We start from the raw sequence: 17,742 nt of genomic DNA on the forward strand, positions 1-17,742 counted from the left end.
CAGGTGGGGTTTGCACACCTGTGCGTGTGCACACGTGGGATTTATGGCAGGTGGGGTTTGCACACCTGTGTGGGTGCACGCGGGTCTGTGACAGGTGGGGTTTGCACACCTGTGCGTGCAGGGATGGTTTGCACACCTGTGCGTGCAGGGATGGTTTGCACACCTGTGCGTGCAGGGATGGTTTGCACACCTGTGTGTGCGTGCAGGGTCTGTGACAGGTGGGGTTTGCACACCTGTGTGAGCAGGGAGAGGGCTGCACACCTGTGTGAGCGGGGACGGTTTGCACACCTGTGCGTGTGCACACGCAGGGTCTGTGATGGGTGGGGCTTGCACACCTGTGTGTGACGGGTGGGGTTTGCACACCTGTGTGAGCAGGGACGGTTTGCACACCTGTGTGTGACAGGTGGGGTTTGCACACCTGTGGCAGCTGGGGTTTGCACACCTGTGCTTGCACACTCGTGTGGGCGGGGCTGCGCCGCTCACCTGCGCGTGCGCGTGGACAGGGCACCCTCGAACCCCACCCCCCCCACCCCAGCCCCTTGGGGACCCCCCCAAAACCCCAAAATCCCCCTTGGGACCCCCCCAGACACCCCCAAACCCCCCCTGATCCCCCAAAATCCCCCGGGACCCCCCAAATCTCCCCTCTAGACCCCCCCAGACCCCCAAATCTCCCACTCAGGACCCCCCAAACCCCCCCAAACCCCCCCAGACCCCCCTAACCCCCGAATCTCCCACTTAGGACCCCCCCAAAACCCCCAGGTCTCCCACTTAGGACCCTCCAGGAGACCAAAATCCCCCCAAAATCCCCCCAGACCCCCCAAATCTCCCACTTGGGGCCCTCCAGGAGACCCCAGACCCCCTAGAACCCCCCCCACCCCCCAAATCTCCCACACAGAACCCCCCCAAAACCCCCAGGTCTCCCACTTAGGACCCTCCTGGAGACCCAAATCCCCCCAAAATCCCCCCAGACCCCCCCAGACCCCCACTAAACCCCTCAGACCCCCAACTCTCCCACTCAGGACCCCCCAAACCCCCCAAATCTCCCACTTAGGACCCCCCAAAACAGCCCCTAATTCCCAAATCTCCCACCTAAGACCCCCAGACCCCACAAATCACCCACTCAGGACCCCCCAAAACTGCCCTTAATCTCCCCCCAAATCAACCCCCAAAACCACCCCTAACCCCCAAATCACCCACCTGAGACCCCCAGACCCCCCGAATCACCCACTTGAGACCCCAAGACCCCCCAAATCACCCACTTGAGACCCCAAGACCCCCCAAATCACCCACTCAGGACCCCCAAACCCCCCAAATCACCCATTAAAACCCCCCCAAAATCCCCCCAGACCCCCCGAATCACCCACTCAGGACCCCCCAAACCCCCCAAAATCACCCACTCAAAACCCCCAAACCCCCCCAAATCACCCATTAAAACCCCCAAAACCCCCCCAGACCCCCCCTAACCCGCTCTTCTCCCCCCCAGCAGCACCCGGGGCCCTGAAGCCGGCGATGCCCCTGGCCCATGGCTCCCCTTAGGATGGCCCGGCCGCCTCGGCGCCCGCGCTGGTGGCCCCCGGCGCTGCCCACGCCCCTGCTGGTGGCGCTGCTGGCCGTGGGCACCGCGCCCCGGCCGGCGGGAGCGGCCTCGGCCACGCCGTGCCCGGCCGCCTGCACCTGCAGCAACCAGGCCAGCCGGGTGATCTGCACGCGCCGCGAGCTGCTGGAGGTGCCGCAGAGCATCTCGGTGAACACGCGCTACCTGAACCTGCAGGAGAACCACATCCAGGTGGGGAGCGCGCCGCGAAACGGGCAGGAAAGGGTTAAATTTATAAAATAATTCTATAAAATATTTAAATTTGTAACATATGTAAATGAGGGAGGTACCGCAGAGCATCTCGGTGAACACGCGCTACCTGAACCTGCAGGAGAACCACATCCAGGTGGGGAACGCGCCGCGACAGGAAGGGGTTAACGGGCAGGAAAGGGAACCACATCCAGGTAATTATCTGAAAAATTGTAATATTCAAAAATATGTAAATGAGTGAGGTGCCGCAGAGCATCTCGGTGAACACGCGCTGCCTGAACCTGCAGGAGAACCACATCCAGGTGGGGAGCGCGCCGCGACGCGGGCAGGAAAGGGTTAAATCTATTAAAATATTGGTAATATTTAACATATGTAAATGAGCGAGGTGCCCTGGGTGAACACGCGCCGCCTGAACCTGCAGGAGAACCACGGCCAGGTGGGGAACGCGCCGCGCCGCGGGCAGGAAAGGGTTAAATTAATAAAAATATTGGTAATATTTAACATATGTAAATGAGCGAGGTGCCGCAGAGCATCTCGGTGAGCACGCGCTACCTGAACCTGCAGGAGAACCACATCCAGGTGGGGAGCGCGCCGCGACACGGGCAGGAAAGGGTTAACTATCTAAAATATTAAAATATTCAAAAATATGTAAATGAGCGAGGTGCCGCAGAGCATCTTGGTGAACACGCACCGCCTGAACCTGCAGGAGAACCACGGCCAGGTGGGGAGCGCGCCGCGACGCGGGCAGGAAGGGGTTAATTCTATAAAATATTTAAATATTTAAAAATATGTAAATGAGCAAGGTACTCTCGGTGAACACCTGCAGGAGAACCACATCCAGGTGGAGAGCGCGCCGCGACGCGGGCAGGAAAGGGCCAGGTGGGGAGCGCGCCGCGACACGGGCAGGAAGGGGTTAAATTTATAAAATATTGGTAATATTTAACATATGTAAATGAGCGAGGTGCCCTCGGTGAACACGCGCCGCCTGAACCTGCAGGAGAACCACATCCAGGTGGGGAACGCGCCGCGACACGGGCAGGAAAGGGTTAACTATCTGAAAAATTGTAATATTCAAAAATATGTAAATGAGCGAGGAGGTGCAGAGCATCTCGGTGAACACGCGCTACCTGAACCTGCAGGAGAACCACAGCCAGGTGGGGAACGCGCCGCGACACGGGCAGGAAGGGGTTAATTCTATAAAATATTAAAATATTCAAAAATATGTAAATGAGGGAGGTGCCAGAGAGCATCTCGGTGAACACGCGCTGCCTGAACCTGCAGGAGAACCACGGCCAGGTGGGGAACGCGCAGCGACGCGGGCAGGAAAGGGTTAATTCTGTAAAATATTAAAATATTCAAAAATATGTAAATGAGCGAGGTGCCGCAGAGCATCTCGGTGAACACGCGCTACCTGAACCTGCAGGAGAACCACATCCAGGTGGGGAGCGCGCCGCGACACGGGCAGGAAAGGGTTAACTGTCTGAAATATTTAAATATTCAAAAATATGTAAATGAGCCAGGTGCCCTGGGTGAACACGCGCTACCTGAACCTGCAGGAGAACCACGGCCAGGTGGGGAACGCGCCGCGACGCGGGCAGGAAGGGGTTAAATCTATAAAATATTAAAATATTTAGAAATATGTTAATGAGCGAGGTGCTCTCGGTGAACACCTGCAGGAGAACCACGGCCAGGTGGGACTGGGAATTCCAAATTCCACTGGAGCACGGCGGGGAAAGGGTTAATTTTTAAAAATATCCGTAATTTTTAAAAATGTTTTTGTGTTTAATGTTTTCCATGTTTTCATCTGTTTAATATTTTTATGTTTCTGTGTTTTAAGAATTTCGATATTTCTCATAGTTCATATTTTTAATATTTAAAATATTTAAAATATTTTAATTTTCTTTAATATTTTAATGATAATTGACTTGAATATTTTAAATTTTAGTATGTTAAATTTTTAAAGATTTTAAATATTGTTAATACTTTTAATGCTCTTAATATTGTCAATATTTTAATGTCTTAATATTGTAATAATTAATATTTCCTTTGGTATTCAAATATAAATATACTTTACTATTTTAATTTTAAAATAGTTTTAATATTTTTAATATTTTAATATTCTAATGTCCTAGTTTTAAACTTTAAAATTTTTTTTTGATTTTTAGATTGTTTGAATTTTATATAATTCTAAATATTTAAATAAATGCTTTTGGTTTATTTTTATTTCATTTATTTTTATTAGTAGACATTTTGACTTTTTTAAACTTACATTTTAAAATAGTTAAATAAATAGTTTATTTAAAATTTTATTTGCATATTTTAAAATATTAAAATTCTTTTAAAGTATTATTTAAATTTTTTATTAATAAAAAATTTATTTCCATTTTTTTTTCTACTTAAATTTTTTTAAGTATTTCAATGATTGCTTTTAAATCTTTTAATACTTGTTTCCTTTTAATAGAAAGTAAAAGTTTGGGGTTTTAAAAATTTTTCTAAAGATTCGAAAATCTGAAGAAAAATTTAAAGCTTTTTCGGGAAAGAGTTTGTGGCGTTAAAGTCCATAAGAATTAAAATCAGCCCTGAATATTAATTAAAGTCGGTCCTAAAGCATTAAAATCGGTGCTAAAGCATTAATTAAAGTCTGTGTTTAAATATTGAAGTCCGTGCTGAAGTATTAAATTCCGAGCTCAAGTATTAAAGTATCGACACCCGCGCTAAAATATGAACGGCTGTGCTGAAGTCCGTGCTAAAATGTTAATTAAAGTCCGTCCTAAAGTGTTAAAGTCCGTCCTAAAGTGTTAAAGTCCGTCCTAAAGTGTTAAAGTCCGTGCTAAAGTCGGTGCTAAGGTATTAAAATCCGCGCTAAGCTATTAAAATCCGTGCTAAGGTATTAAAGTCCGTGCTAAAGTCCGTGCTAAGGTATTAAAATCTGTGCTAAAGTATTAAAGGCCACGCTGAAATATTCAAATCCATCCTACAGTATCAAAGTCCGTGCTAAGGTATTAAAATCCGTGCTGAAGTATTAAAGCCATGCTGAAGTATTCAAATCCATCCTAAAGTATCAAAGTCTGTGCTAAAGTCGGTGCTAAGGTATTAAAATCAGCGCTGAAGTATTAAAGTCCATGAGTTCATGCTAGAGTATTAAGGTTCGTGTTAAAGTCCACACTGAAGTATTCAAATCCATCCTAAAGTATCGACGTTCGTGCTAAAGTCCGTGCTAAGGTATTAAAATCCGTGCTAAAGTATTAAAAGCCATGCTGAAGTATTCAAATCCATCCTACAGTATTAAAGTCCGTGCTAAAGTCCTGCTAAAGTATTAATTAAAGTCTGTACTAAAATATTGAAGTCCACACTGAAGTATTAAAGTTTGTGCTAAAGTATTAAAGGCCATGCTGAAGTATTAAAATCCATGCTGAAGTATTAAAGTCCGTGCTAAAGTCTGTGCTAAGGTATTAAAACCCGTGCTTAAGTATTCAAGGCCATGCTGAAGTATTCAAATCCATCCTACAGTATCAAAGTCCATGCTAAGGTATTAAAATCCGTGCTGAAGTAATAAAGCCATGCTGAAGTATTCAAATCCATCCTAAAGTATCAAAGTCTGTGCTAAAGTCGGTGCTGAGGTATTAAAATCAGCGCTGAAGTATTAAAGTCCATCAGTTCATGCTAGAGTATTAAGGTTTGTGTTAAAGTCCACACTGAAGTATTCAAATCCATCCTAAAATATCGACATTCGTGCTAAAGTCCTGCTAAAGTATTAATTAAAGTCTGTACTAAAATATTGAAGTCCACACTGAAGTATTAAAGTTTGTGCTAAAGTATTAAAGTCCATGCTAAAGTATCAAAGTCTGTGCTAAAGTCCGTGCTAAGGTATTAAAACCTGTGCTAAAGTATTCAAGGCCATGCTGAAGTATTAAAATCCATCCTAAAGTGTTAACGTTCGTGCTAAAGTCCGTGCTAAAGTCTGTGCTGAAGCCTGTGCTAAAGCATTAATTAAATTCTATGCTGAGGTATTAAAGTCTGTCCTAAAGTATTAAAGTCCGCGCTAAAATCTGTGCTAGAGTATTAAAAGTCCGTGCTAAAGTATCAATGTCTGTCCTGAAGTAATAAAGTCGGTGCTGAGGTATTAAAGTCCGTGTGAAAGTATTAAAGTCCATGAGTTCATGCTGGAGTATTAAGGTTCTTGCTAAAGTCCGTGCTGAAGTATTCAAATCCATCTTAAAGTATTCAAGTCCATGCTAAGGGATTAAAATCCATGCTAAAATATTAAAGTCTCTGTTAAAGTCTGTGTTAAAGTCTGTGCTGAAGTATTCAAATCCGTCCTAAAGTATTAAAGTATGTCCTGAAGTGTTAAAGTATCAACATCTGCGCTAAAATATGAACGGCTGTGCTGAAGTCCGTGCTAAAATGTTAATTAAAGTCCGTGCTAATGTGTTAAAGTCCGTCCTAAAGTATCAAAGTCCGTGCTAAAGTCCGTGCTAAGGTATTAAATTCCGAGCTAAACTACTAAAGTCCACACTGAAGTACTAAAATCCATCCTAAAGTGTTAAAGTTCATGCTAATTTCCATGCTGAAGTCTGTGCTGGAGTCTGTGCTAAAGCATTAATTAAATTCAGTGCTAAGGTATTAAAGTCTGTCCTAAAGTATTAAAGTCCATCCTAAAGTCTTAAAGTCCGCGCTAAAATCTGTGCTCGAGCATTAAAGTCCGTGCTAAAGTATCAATGTCCGTCCTGAAGTAATAAAGTCGGTGCTGAGGTATTAAAGTCCGTGTTAAAGTATTAAAGTCCATGAGTTCATGCTGGAGTATTAAGGTTTGGGCTAAAGTCCGTGCTGAAGTATTCAAATCCATCTTAAAGTATTCAAGTCCGTGCTGAGGTATTAAAACCCGTGCTAAAATATTAAAGTCTGTGTTAAAGTCCGTGCTAAAGTCCGCGCTGAAGTATTCAAATCCGTCCTAAAGTATTAAAGTACGTGCTGAAGTGTTAAAGGATCAACATCTGCGCTAAAATATTAACGGCTGTGCTGAAGTCCGTGCTAAAATGTTAATTAAAGTCCGTGCTAATGTGTTAAAGTCCGTCCTAAAGTATCAAAGTCCGTGCTAAAGTCCGTGCTAAGGTATTAAATTCCGAGCTAAACTACTAAAGTCCACACTGAAGTACTAAAGTCCATCCTAAAGTGTTGAAGTTCGTGCTAATTTCCGTGCTAAAGTCTGTGCTGGAGTCTGTGCTAAAGCATTAATTAAATTCAGTGCTAAGGTATTAAAGTCCATCCTAAAGTCTTAAAGTCCGCGCTAAAATCTGTGCTCGAGCATTAAAGTCCGTGCTAAAGTGTCAACGTCCGTCCTGAAGTAATAAACTCGGTGCTAAGGTATTAAAGTCCGTGTGAAAGTATCAAAGTCTGTCCTGAAGTAATAAAGTCCGTGCTAAAGTATTAAACTCTGTGCTAAAGGAAAGCATTAAAGACCACGCTGAAGTATTAAACTCTGTGCTAAGGTATTAAAGTCCATGCTAAAGTATTAAATTCTGTGCTAAAGTCCGTGCTAAGGTATTAAACTCTGTGCTGAAATATTAAAGTCCGTGCTAAAGTCCATGCTAAGGTCTTAAAGCCCGTACTAAAGTAACAAAGTCTGTCCTGAAGTAATAAACTCGGTGCTAAGGTATTAAAGTCCGTGCTAAAGTATTAAACCCTGTGCTAAGGTATTAAAATCCGTGCTAAAGTATTAAAGTCCGTGCTGAAGTATTAAAGTCCGTGCGAAAGTCCGTGCTAAAGTATTAAAGTCCGTGCTAAAGTATTAAAGTCCGTGCTAAAGTCCGTGCTAAGGTCTTAAAGCCCATACTAAAGTAACAAAGTCTGTCCTGAAGTAATAAACTCGGTGCTAAGGTATTAAAGTCCGTGTGAAAGTATCAAAGTCTGTCCTGAAGTAATAGAGTCCGTGCTAAAGTATTAAACTCTGTGCTAAAGTAAAGCATTAAAGACCACGGTAAAGTATTAAAGTCCATGCTAAGGTATGAAAGTCCATGCTGAAGTATTAAAGTCCGTGCTAAGGTATTAAAGTCCATGCTGAAGTATGAAATTCTGTGCTAAAATCTGTGCTGAAGTATTAAAATCCATGTGAAAGTATTAAAGTCTGCGATAAAGTATTAAAATCCATATTAAAGCATTAAACTCCATGCTAAAGTAGTAAAATCCATGCTGAAGTATTAAAGTCTGTGCTAAACTCTGTGCTAAAACATTAAAGTTCATGCTAAGGTATTAAAGTCTGTGCTAAAGTGTCAAAGGCCGTGCTAAAGTCCGTGCTGAGGTATTAAAATCCATGCTGAAGTATTAAAGTCTGTGCTGAAGTCCACGCTAAAGTATTAAAGTCCGCGCTAAAATATTAAAGCCCATGCTAAACTCTGGGCTAAAGTATTAAAGTCCATCCTAAAGTATTAAAGTCTGTGCTGAACTATTAAAAGTCGATGCTGAAGTATTAAACTCTGGGCTAAAGTATTAAAGTCCATGCTAAGGTATTAAAACGCATGCTAAAGTCCGTACGAATAAATTATTTGCTAATTATTTATTAATAGAATGGAAACTTCTCCACAAGAAAAAATACTTTTATGGTGGTTCTCCTTAATTGTAATTAACAAACGAACCAATCTTTGGTTGTCCCTAATTAAAATTACCAAACCAACCAAACTTTGGTGGTTCTCATTAATTAAAATTACCAAACCAACCAATCTTTGTTGGTTCTCATTAATTATAATTACGAAACAAGCCCACTTTTAGTGCTTCTCCTTAATTAAAATTACCAAACCAACCAATCTTTGGTGCTTCTCCTTAATTAAAATTACCAAATAAACCCATCTTTGGTGGTTCTCCTTAATTATCATTACAAACCAACTAATCTTTGGTTCTCCTTAATTAAAATTACCAAGCAAACCAATCTTTGGTTCTCCTTAATTACAATTACCAAACCAACCCATCTTTGGTGCTTCTCCTTAATTGTAATTAACAAACGAACCAACCTTTGGTTCTCCTTAATTATAATTATGAAACAAGCCCACTTTTGGTGGTTCTTCTTAATTGTAATTACCAAACCAACCAACCTTTGGTTCTCCTTAATTAAAATTACCAAATGAACCAACCTTTGGTTCTCCTTAATTACAATTACCAAATGAACCCATCTTTGGTGCTTCTCCATAATTAAATTTACCAAACCAACCAACCTTTGGTGGTTCTCATTAATTAAAATTACCAAACCAACCAAACTTTGGTTTTCCTTAATTACAATTACCAAATGAACCCATCTTTGGTGGTTCTCCTTAATTATCATTACAAACCAACTAATCTTTGGTTCTCCTTAATTAAAATTACCAAGCAAACCAATCTTTGGTTCTCCTTAATTAAAATGACCAAACCAACCCATCTTTGGTGGTTCTCCTTAATTAAAATTACCAAACCAACCAACCTTTGGTGCTTCTCCTTAATTATAATTACGAAATGAACCCACTTTTAGTGCTTCTCCTTAATTGTAATTACCAAACCAGCCCATCTTTGCTTCTCCTTAATTATAATTACCAAATGAACCCAACTTTGGTGGTTCTCCTTAATTATCATTACAAACCAACCAATCTTTGGTGCTTCTCCTTAATTAAAATGACCAAACCGACCAATCTTTGTTGGTTCTCATTAATTAAAATGACCAAACCGACCAATCTTTGTTGGTTCTCATTAATTAAAATTACCAAACCGACCAATCTTTGTTGGTTCTCATTAATTAAAATTACCAAACCAACCAAACTTTGGTTCTCCTTAATTAAAATGACAAAAACCAACCGAACCCCTCGCCGCTAATTACGATGACCGACCCGCTTACCTCCCCGCGCAGGTGATCCGCACCGACACCTTCAAGCACCTCCGCCACCTGGAGATCCTCCAGCTCAGCCGCAACCTGGTGCGCAAGGTGGAGGTGGGCGCCTTCAACGGGCTGCCCAACCTCAACACGCTGGAGCTCTTCGACAACCGCCTGACCACGGTGCCCACGCAGGCCTTCGAGTACCTGTCCAAGCTCCGCGAGCTCTGGCTGAGGAACAACCCCATCGAGAGCATCCCCAGCTACGCCTTCAACCGCGTGCCCTCGCTGCGCCGCCTCGACCTGGGCGAGCTCAAGCGCCTCGAGTACATCTCCGAGGCCGCCTTCGAGGGCTTGGTCAACCTGCGCTACCTCAACCTGGGCATGTGCAACCTCAAGGAGATCCCCAACCTGACGGCGCTGGTGAGGCTGGAGGAGCTGGAGCTGTCGGGGAACCGGCTGGGCCGGGTGCGGCCGGGCTCCTTCCAGGGCCTGGGCAGCCTGCGGAAGCTGTGGCTGATGCACGCGCGGGTGGCGGCGGTGGAGCGCAACGCTTTCGACGACCTGAAGGCGCTGGAGGAGCTGAACCTGGCGCACAACGACCTGGCCTCGCTGCCGCACGACCTCTTCGCGCCGCTGCACCGGCTGGAGCGCGTGCACCTGCACCACAACCCCTGGCGCTGCGACTGCGACGTGCTGTGGCTCAGCTGGTGGCTGCGCGAGACCGTGCCCAGCAACACCAGCTGCTGCGCCCGCTGCCACGCGCCGCCGGCGCTGCGCGGCCGCTACCTGGGCGAGCTGGAGCCCGGCCACTTCACCTGCTACGCGCCGGTCATCGTGGAGCCGCCGGCCGACCTCAACGTCACCGAGGGCATGGCGGCCGAGCTCAAGTGCCGCACGGGCACGGCCATGACGTCGGTCAACTGGCTGACGCCCAACGGGACGCTGATGACGCACGGCTCGTACCGCGTGCGCATCTCGGTGCTGCACGACGGCACGCTCAACTTCACCAACGTCACCGTGCAGGACACCGGCCAGTACACCTGCATGGTCACCAACGCCGCCGGCAACACCACGGCCACCGCCACGCTCAACGTCTCGGCCGCCGACGCCGCCGCGGCCGCCGCGGCCGCCGCGGCGGCCACCGGCTACACCTACTTCACCACGGTCACCGTGGAGACCACCGAGGGCGCCGGCGGCGACGACCAAGCCCCCCAAACGCCCGCCGCGCCCACGGCGGCCGGCTGGGAGCCGGCCGGCGCCTCCACGGCCGCCCCGGCCACGCGCGCCACCGGCAAGCCCTTCACCGTGCCCATCACGGCGGCGGCGGCCGGCGCGGCGGCCGGGGGAGGCCTCCAAGATTTGGACGACGTCTTGAAGACCACCAAGATCATCATCGGCTGCTTCGTGGCCATCACCTTCATGGCCGCCGTCATGCTGGTGGCCTTCTACAAGCTCCGCAAGCAGCACCAGCGCCACAAGCACCGCGGCGGCCCCGCGCGCGCCGTGGAGATCGTCAACGTCGAGGACGAGCTGGCCGGAGGTCCCGCCGGGGGCGGCGGCGGCGGCGGCCCCGGCGGCGGCGCCGGGACGGGTGGGGACAGCCGGCTGGCGTTGCCGGCGTTGGAGAGGGAGCACCTGGACAGGTACGCGGCGCTGGCCGCCCACTACGGGGGCCCGGCGGCGGCGTTGGGCTGCGGGAAGACGCCGCTGCTCAACTCGGTGCACGAGCCGCTGCTCTTCAAGAGCCCCTCCAAGGAGAACGTGCAGGAGACGCAGATCTGAGGATTTTGGGGGGGCGGAACGAACCCAAACCCTCCCCCCCCTTTCCCGAGCCCACCCCAGCCCCGAAAATCCAGGCGGGAATAAAAATTTGGGGGGAGAGGAATTTAAAAAAAAAAAAAAAAAGAGGGGGGGAAAAATGTGGGGGAGACTCTGGAGGAGGTGGGAGATGGACGTGGAAAAAGGGGGAAAAAAAACCCCCGAAAATGTGGGGGAAACTCCTGGAAAATGTGTGGAAAAACTGCTGGAAAGGAGAGGGGGAAACCCCTAAAAAATTGGGGGGAGACGCCGGAAAAATGTGGGGGAATCTCCAAAAAAATTGGGGGAGACGGCGAGAGAAAGTGGGGGAGACTCTGAGAAGTGTGAGGGGCGCTCCTAAAAAAAATTGGGGGAGACTCCTTGAAAACGTGGAGGGAAATTCCCAAAAATAAGGGGGAAAGTCGTAAAAAAGGGGGGAAACTTCAAAAAAAAAAGTGGAGGAAAATCCCCCGAAAATGTGGGGGAAACTCCTAAAAAATGGGGGGGAAATAATAAAAAAATGGGGGGGAGACGCCGGAAAAAAATGGGGGAAACTCCTAAAAAACGGGGACGAGACTTCTGAAAAATGTGGGGGAATATCCTAAAAAATTTGGAGGAAAGTCACCCAAAATGTGGAGGGAAATCACGGAAAAATGGGGGGGAAATTCCTGAAAAATGTGGAGGGAAATCCTCAAAAAACGAGTGGGAAGATCACCAAAAAATGTGGGAAAAACTCCTGGAAAAAAGGGGGGAAAAATCCCAAAATGTGGGGGAAATGCTGTGGAAAATTATGGGGGAAAACTTAAAAAAATATGAGGGGAACTCTTAAAAATGGAGGGGGAAAGGGCAAAAAAATGTGGAGGAAAATCCCCCCAAAAATTGGGGGAAACCCCAAAAAAACGTGGGAGAAAATTCCCCCCCAAAATGTGCGGGAAACCCTAAAAAAAATTGGGAAAAACCCTAAAGAAAATGGGAGAAAACCCCTAAAAAATGGGGAAAACCCTAAAAAAATTTATGGAGAAACCCTAAAATTGCGGGGGAACCCCCCCCCAAAAAAAATTTAGGGGACCCCCTCGGAAATTTAGGGGAACCCCCCCCGGAACTGCGGACCTGAAGGAGACCCCCAAAAAAATTGGGGACCCCCACCCTGAATCGGTGTTGGATGAGATGGAGAACCCCAAAAATGGGAAGACCCCCCCCAAAAAATAGGGGGGACCCCCCCAATCCCCGAACTACGGACTTGGAGATGAAGAGCCCCAAAAATGGGGGGGGAACCCCCAAAAATGGGGGTTGGACCCCCCCAAAACCACGGACCTGGAGCTGAAACCCCCCCCCCAAAAACAATTTGGGGTGCGGGACCCCCCCGAACTTTGGACCTGTTGCTGCCCCCCCCCCAAGAATTTGGGGTGCGGGACCCCCCCTCATCTGCGGAGCTGAAGAGGAGCCCCCCAAAAATGGGGGGGGGTGGGAACCCCCCCCGAAACCACGGACTTGGAGCTGACCCCCCCCAAAAAAAATTTGGGGTGCGGGACCCCCCCCCCTGCGGACTCGGAGTTGAACCCCCCCAAAAATAGGGGGGAAATGTGGGGACCCCTCCCCCAAAATAAGATGGGACCCCCCCCAAAATTGGGGTTCGGAACCCCCCCCCCAAAATGAAAATTTGGAGCCCCCCCCAAAAAATTGGGGTGAGGGACCCCCCCCCCCCAAATTAAGGTTTGAACCCCCCCAAAATGGAGGAAAAATGGGGGAGGGGGGGAAATGAGGGGACCCCCCCCCAAAAAATGGGGGGCGGGGACCCCCCAACCCCCCCCCCCCAATTCCAGAAACGCCCCCGGCCCCAAAAATTGGACCCCAAACCCCCAAAAATTGACCCCAAAAATGGGGGGGAACCCCCAAAAATGGGGGTGGGGGAGGGGACGCGAAGCGCAAAAAGGGGGTGGGGGGGGGGAGGGGGGTCGGGGTGGGGGAGGGGAGGGTGGGGGAGGGGCCGGGGGGGGATTTTTTAATTCGCCGCGGCCGAAAAGAAGCGAAACTTTCCTACTTTAATAAAAACCCAGCGGGTGTTTCCAACGGCGCCGGGCACGGGCAGGGCGGGCAGCGGCTCTCAAAGCCGGGCCTAGGGGTTAGGCTGGGCTTGGGGGGGGTTTAGGGGGCGTTTGGGGTGGTTTGGGGTGGGTTTGGGGTGGGTTTGAGGGGATTTGGGCCTGGTTTAGGGGTTAGGATGGGCTTGGGGTGGGTTTGGGGCGGGTTTAGGGTGGGTTTGGGGTGGGTTTAGGGTGGGTTTGGGGCTGGTTTAGGGGTTAGGATGGGTTTGGGATGGGTTTGGGGTGGGTTTGGGGTAGGTTTGATGGGATTTGGGCGGGGTTTAGGATGGGTTTGGGCTGGGTTTAGGGGTTGGGTTGGTTTTGGGATGGGTTTAGGGGTGGTTTAGGCTGAGTTTGAGGGGATTAGGGCCTGGTTTAGAGGTTGTGGTGGGTTTATGGTTGGTTTTGGGGTGGGTTTGGGGCGGTTTGGGGTGGGTTTGAGGGGATTTGGGCCGGGTTTAGGGGTTAGGATGGGCTTGGGGGGGGGTTTGGGGCGGGTTTAGGGTGGGTTTGGGGTGGTTTCGGGTGGGTTTGAGGGGATCTGGGCCTGGTTTAGGGGTTGGGCTGGGTTTGGGGTGGTTTGGGGCGAGTTTGAAAGGATTTGGGCCTGGTTTAGGGGTTGGGCTGGGTTTAGGGGTGGTTTGGGGTGGGTTTGGGATGGGTTTAGGGTGGGTTTGGGGCTGGTTTAGGGGTTAGGATGGGTTTGGGGTGGGTTTGGGGCGGGTTTAGGGCGGGTTTGAGGGGATTTGGGCTGGGTTTAGGGGTGGGTTTGGGCTGGGTTTGATGGGATTTGGGCCGGGCTTAGGGTTGGGGTGGGTTTGGGGTGGGTTTGAGGGGATTTGGGCCTGGTTTAGGGGTTGGGATGGGTTTGGGCTGGGTTTAGGGGTGGGTTTAGAACGGGTTTGGGGTGGTTTCGGGGTGATTTGGAGTGGTTTTGGGTGGTTTTGGGAGGTTTACGATGGGTTTGAGGGGTTTGGGGTGGTTTAGGATGGGTTTGGGGAGGTTTAGGACGGGTTTGGGGTGGGTTTGGTTGGGTCTGGGGTGGTTTTTGTAGTTTTTGGGTGATTTTGGTGTGGGTTCGGGTGGTTCGGGGTGGCTTTGGATTGTTTCGAGGTGGTTTTGGGTGCTTTTAGGGGATTTTCGGCCGGGTTTTGTGGATTTTGGGGCGGCTTCGGGGTGGTTTGGGTTGGCTCTGGATGATTTTGGGGTGGTTTAGGATGGGTTGGAGGGGTTTTGGGGTGGTTTTAGGGCATTTTTTGGGGTGATTTGGGTTTTTTTTGTGGTTTTAGGGTGGTCTTTGTATGGTTTTGGGGGTTTGGGGGTGGTTGTAGGGTATTTTTGGGGTAATTTTGGGTGGTTTTGGGGTGTGAATGACCCTGGACTGGGATGTGTCTTAGCGTGGCTGAAAACACTCCAGAATTGCCCCAAAACCACCCCAAAAATACCCAAAAACCACCCCCAAAATCCTCCCAAACCTCACCCAAAACCACATCAAAAAACTGCTTCAAAAATAGCCCAAAATCGCCCCGAAAAGACCCAAAACCTGCTTCAAAAATGGCTGAAAATCTCACCCCAAAATACTCCAGAACTGCACCAAAAATACCCCAAAACCGACCCAAAAGATCCCAAAACTCACACCAAAATTACCCCCAAAATGCCAAAAAACCCCACAGCAAAAATACTCCAAAAACGACACCAAAATACCCCAAATGAGCCCCCCAAACCACCCCAAAACTCCCCTAAAAATGCTCCTCAAAAATAGACCAAACTCCTCACCAAAACCACCCCAAAAACCCCAAAAAATCCCCAAAAGACGCGCCTAAAATATCCCAAAATTACCCCCAAAAACTCATTAAAACTACACCAAAAATACCCCAAAACCTGCCAAAAAATCCCTCCAAAAACCCTGAAACCACCCTAAAATACCCTAAAAATCGCCCCAACATATCCTAAAAACACCCCCAAAATTCCCTAAAAACGCCCCAAAATCACTTAAAATACCCCAAAACCACCAAAATCCCAATTTCCCCCCAAAATACCCCAAACCCACCCCAAAATATCCTGAGATCGTCCCTAAAATACCCCAAGAATTACCGAAAAAATACCCAAAACCCACTCAAAAATACCCAAAAATACCCCAAAACCCTCAAAAACCGCCCCAAAACCACCAAAATCCCCCTGAATTCCCCCCAAAAAATCCTAAATAGACCCAAAATCTCCTAAAACCGCCCCAAAACCGCCCCGAGTCCCGGGGGGGGTCCCTCCTCGCTCGGCTGTTCCCGTTCCCATGGGAACGGCGCGGAGGGAGGGGGAAGAATGCGGGGTTGCCATGGTGACAGCGGCGCGGGGGGAGGAAGCGTAACCGTGGGAACAGCGGAGGGGGTGGTTCCCATGGTAACGGGAACGGCGTCGCGCAGGGAGGGGCGCGTGTTGGGAGAACGGCGGTTGCCATGGGAACGGGAACAGGAAGGTTCCCTTGGCAACGGTAACAGCGAGAATCGCGCCCCTCCCACCGGAAAAAACGGGATCGGGGAAGGGGGGGGGGCCCAAAATGGGACCCTCCCCAAAAATTGGAGTCCCAGGGGTGCGACCCCCCCAAAAAAACTGGGGTCCCAAGGGTGCAGCACGCCCCTAAATAAAAGGACGCCCCCAAGAAATTGGGGTACGCCCTCCAAAAAGTGTCCCTGGAGTGCGACCCCCCCAAAATTTGGGTTCCCAAGGGCGTGACACCCCCCAAAGATGGAAACCCCCCCCCAAAATTTGGGGTCTCCCATGCAAAAAAAAGGGTCCTAAGGATATGACCCCTCCCCAAAATTTGGGTTCCCATAGGTGCAAACCCCCCCAAAATTGGGGACCCCCCAAAAAATTAACCCCCCCAAAAAAGGTTCCCAAGGGTGCCACCCCAACCCAAAAATAGAAACTCCCCCCAAATCTGGGGACCCCTTCCCAAAAAAAGGGACCCTAGAGTGCAACCTTACCCCCAAAATTTAGGGTCCCAAAGGCGTGACCCTCCCACCCAAAAGAGGGAACCCCAAAAAATTTGGACTAACCCAAAAAGGGTCCCAAAGGTGCAACCCCACTCCAAAAATGGAACAAATTTGTGGACCTCTCCTCAAAAAAGGGACCCTGAAGTGTGATTTGGGGGAGTCTTACGATTTGGGGAGGGGGTCTGAGATCCCCCAAATATACACAAATACACATCCAAGCAGGACCCCCCCAAATCCCCTCAGAATCCAGTGCGAGGACTCGCTGTGGCCATGGCAGCTTTAAGGAAACAAAGCACGCCAGGGCTCTTTTTTGGTCATTTTTCTCGCCATTTTCCCTTTTTTACTCTCATTTCCCACCCTTTTCCCCTCAAGTTTCCCACCATTTTTCCTGTCATGCTTCCCGCCCTTCTGTCCCTTTACATTTCCCATCATTTTTGGCCTTGTGTTGTCTGCATTTTTCCCCTTTATCCTTTACACTCATTTTTCCTCCTGTTTCCTGTCTTTTTCCCCTCATGTTTCCTGCTCTTTCTCCCCTCATTTTTCCCACGTTTTCTCTCCTTGTTCATACCTTTTCTTCCCTCATTTCCCACTGTTTTCACTCAAATTTACTGTCCTTTTTGCCTTCCATTTCCCACCTTTCTTTCTCTTTCTTTCTCCTCACGTTTCCCGCTCTTTTCTCCCCTCATGTTTTCCACCCTTTTTCTCCTCACGTATCCTGCCCCTTTCTTCCCTCATGTTTCCCACATTTTCCCCCTTCTGTTTCATACCTTTTCTTCCTCTCATTTCCTGTCCTTTTTCCTCAAGTTTACTGTCCTTCTTGCCTTCTATTTCCCAGCTTTTCCCCCTCATCTTTCCCCCATTTTCTCCCCTCTCGTTTCCCGCCCTTTTTCCCCTCATGGTTCCTTCCCCTTTCTCCCCTCACGTTTCCCACCCATTTCTCCCCTTATTTCATACCTTTTCTTCCTCTCATTTCCTGTCCCTTTCACTCAAGTTTACTTTCCTTTTTGCCTTCAATTTGCTGCCTTTTGTCCCCTCATGTTCCCCCCATTTTCTCCCCTCATGTTTCCTGCTCTTTTTCCCCTCACGTTTCCCTTTACTCTCCTTCTGTTTCCTACCTTTCCTTCCTCTAATTTCCCTCATCGAGTGAGTCCTTTTCACTCCAGTTTACTTTCCTTTTTCCCTTCCATTTTCCACCTTTCTTTCCCCTCACCTTTCCCCCCTTTCTCCCCTCACGTT

The 17,742-nt window shown here is 48.6% G+C and overlaps 1 protein-coding gene across 1 annotated transcript; it reads left to right on the forward strand.

Annotated features, from left to right (window-relative positions):
- Positions 1-1,480: 1,480 nt before the first annotated feature.
- On the forward strand, positions 1,481-11,552 carry LRRC4B (leucine rich repeat containing 4B). Its single transcript, XM_038125950.1, has 2 exons — positions 1,481-1,786; positions 9,672-11,552. Exons 1-2 carry the CDS (start codon positions 1,523-1,525, stop codon positions 11,418-11,420), a joined length of 2,013 nt encoding a protein of 670 aa, XP_037981878.1. The 5' UTR covers positions 1,481-1,522; the 3' UTR covers positions 11,421-11,552.
- The last annotated feature ends 6,190 nt before the right edge of the window (positions 11,553-17,742 follow it).

The sequence above is a fragment of the Motacilla alba genome, unplaced genomic scaffold (assembly GCF_015832195.1).
Source record: "Motacilla alba alba isolate MOTALB_02 unplaced genomic scaffold, Motacilla_alba_V1.0_pri HiC_scaffold_262, whole genome shotgun sequence".
Taxonomy (NCBI): Eukaryota; Metazoa; Chordata; class Aves; order Passeriformes; family Motacillidae; genus Motacilla; species Motacilla alba.

Bases quoted from the DNA above. Each gene is read 5' to 3' on its own strand.
- LRRC4B (XM_038125950.1), top strand. From the start codon at position 1,523: ATGGCTCCCCTTAGGATGGCCCGGCCGCCTCGGCGCCCGCGCTGGTGG. The intron at 1,787-9,671 runs GTGGGGAGCGCG...CTCCCCGCGCAG, and splicing joins TGCAGGAGAACCACATCCAG to GTGATCCGCACCGACACCTT.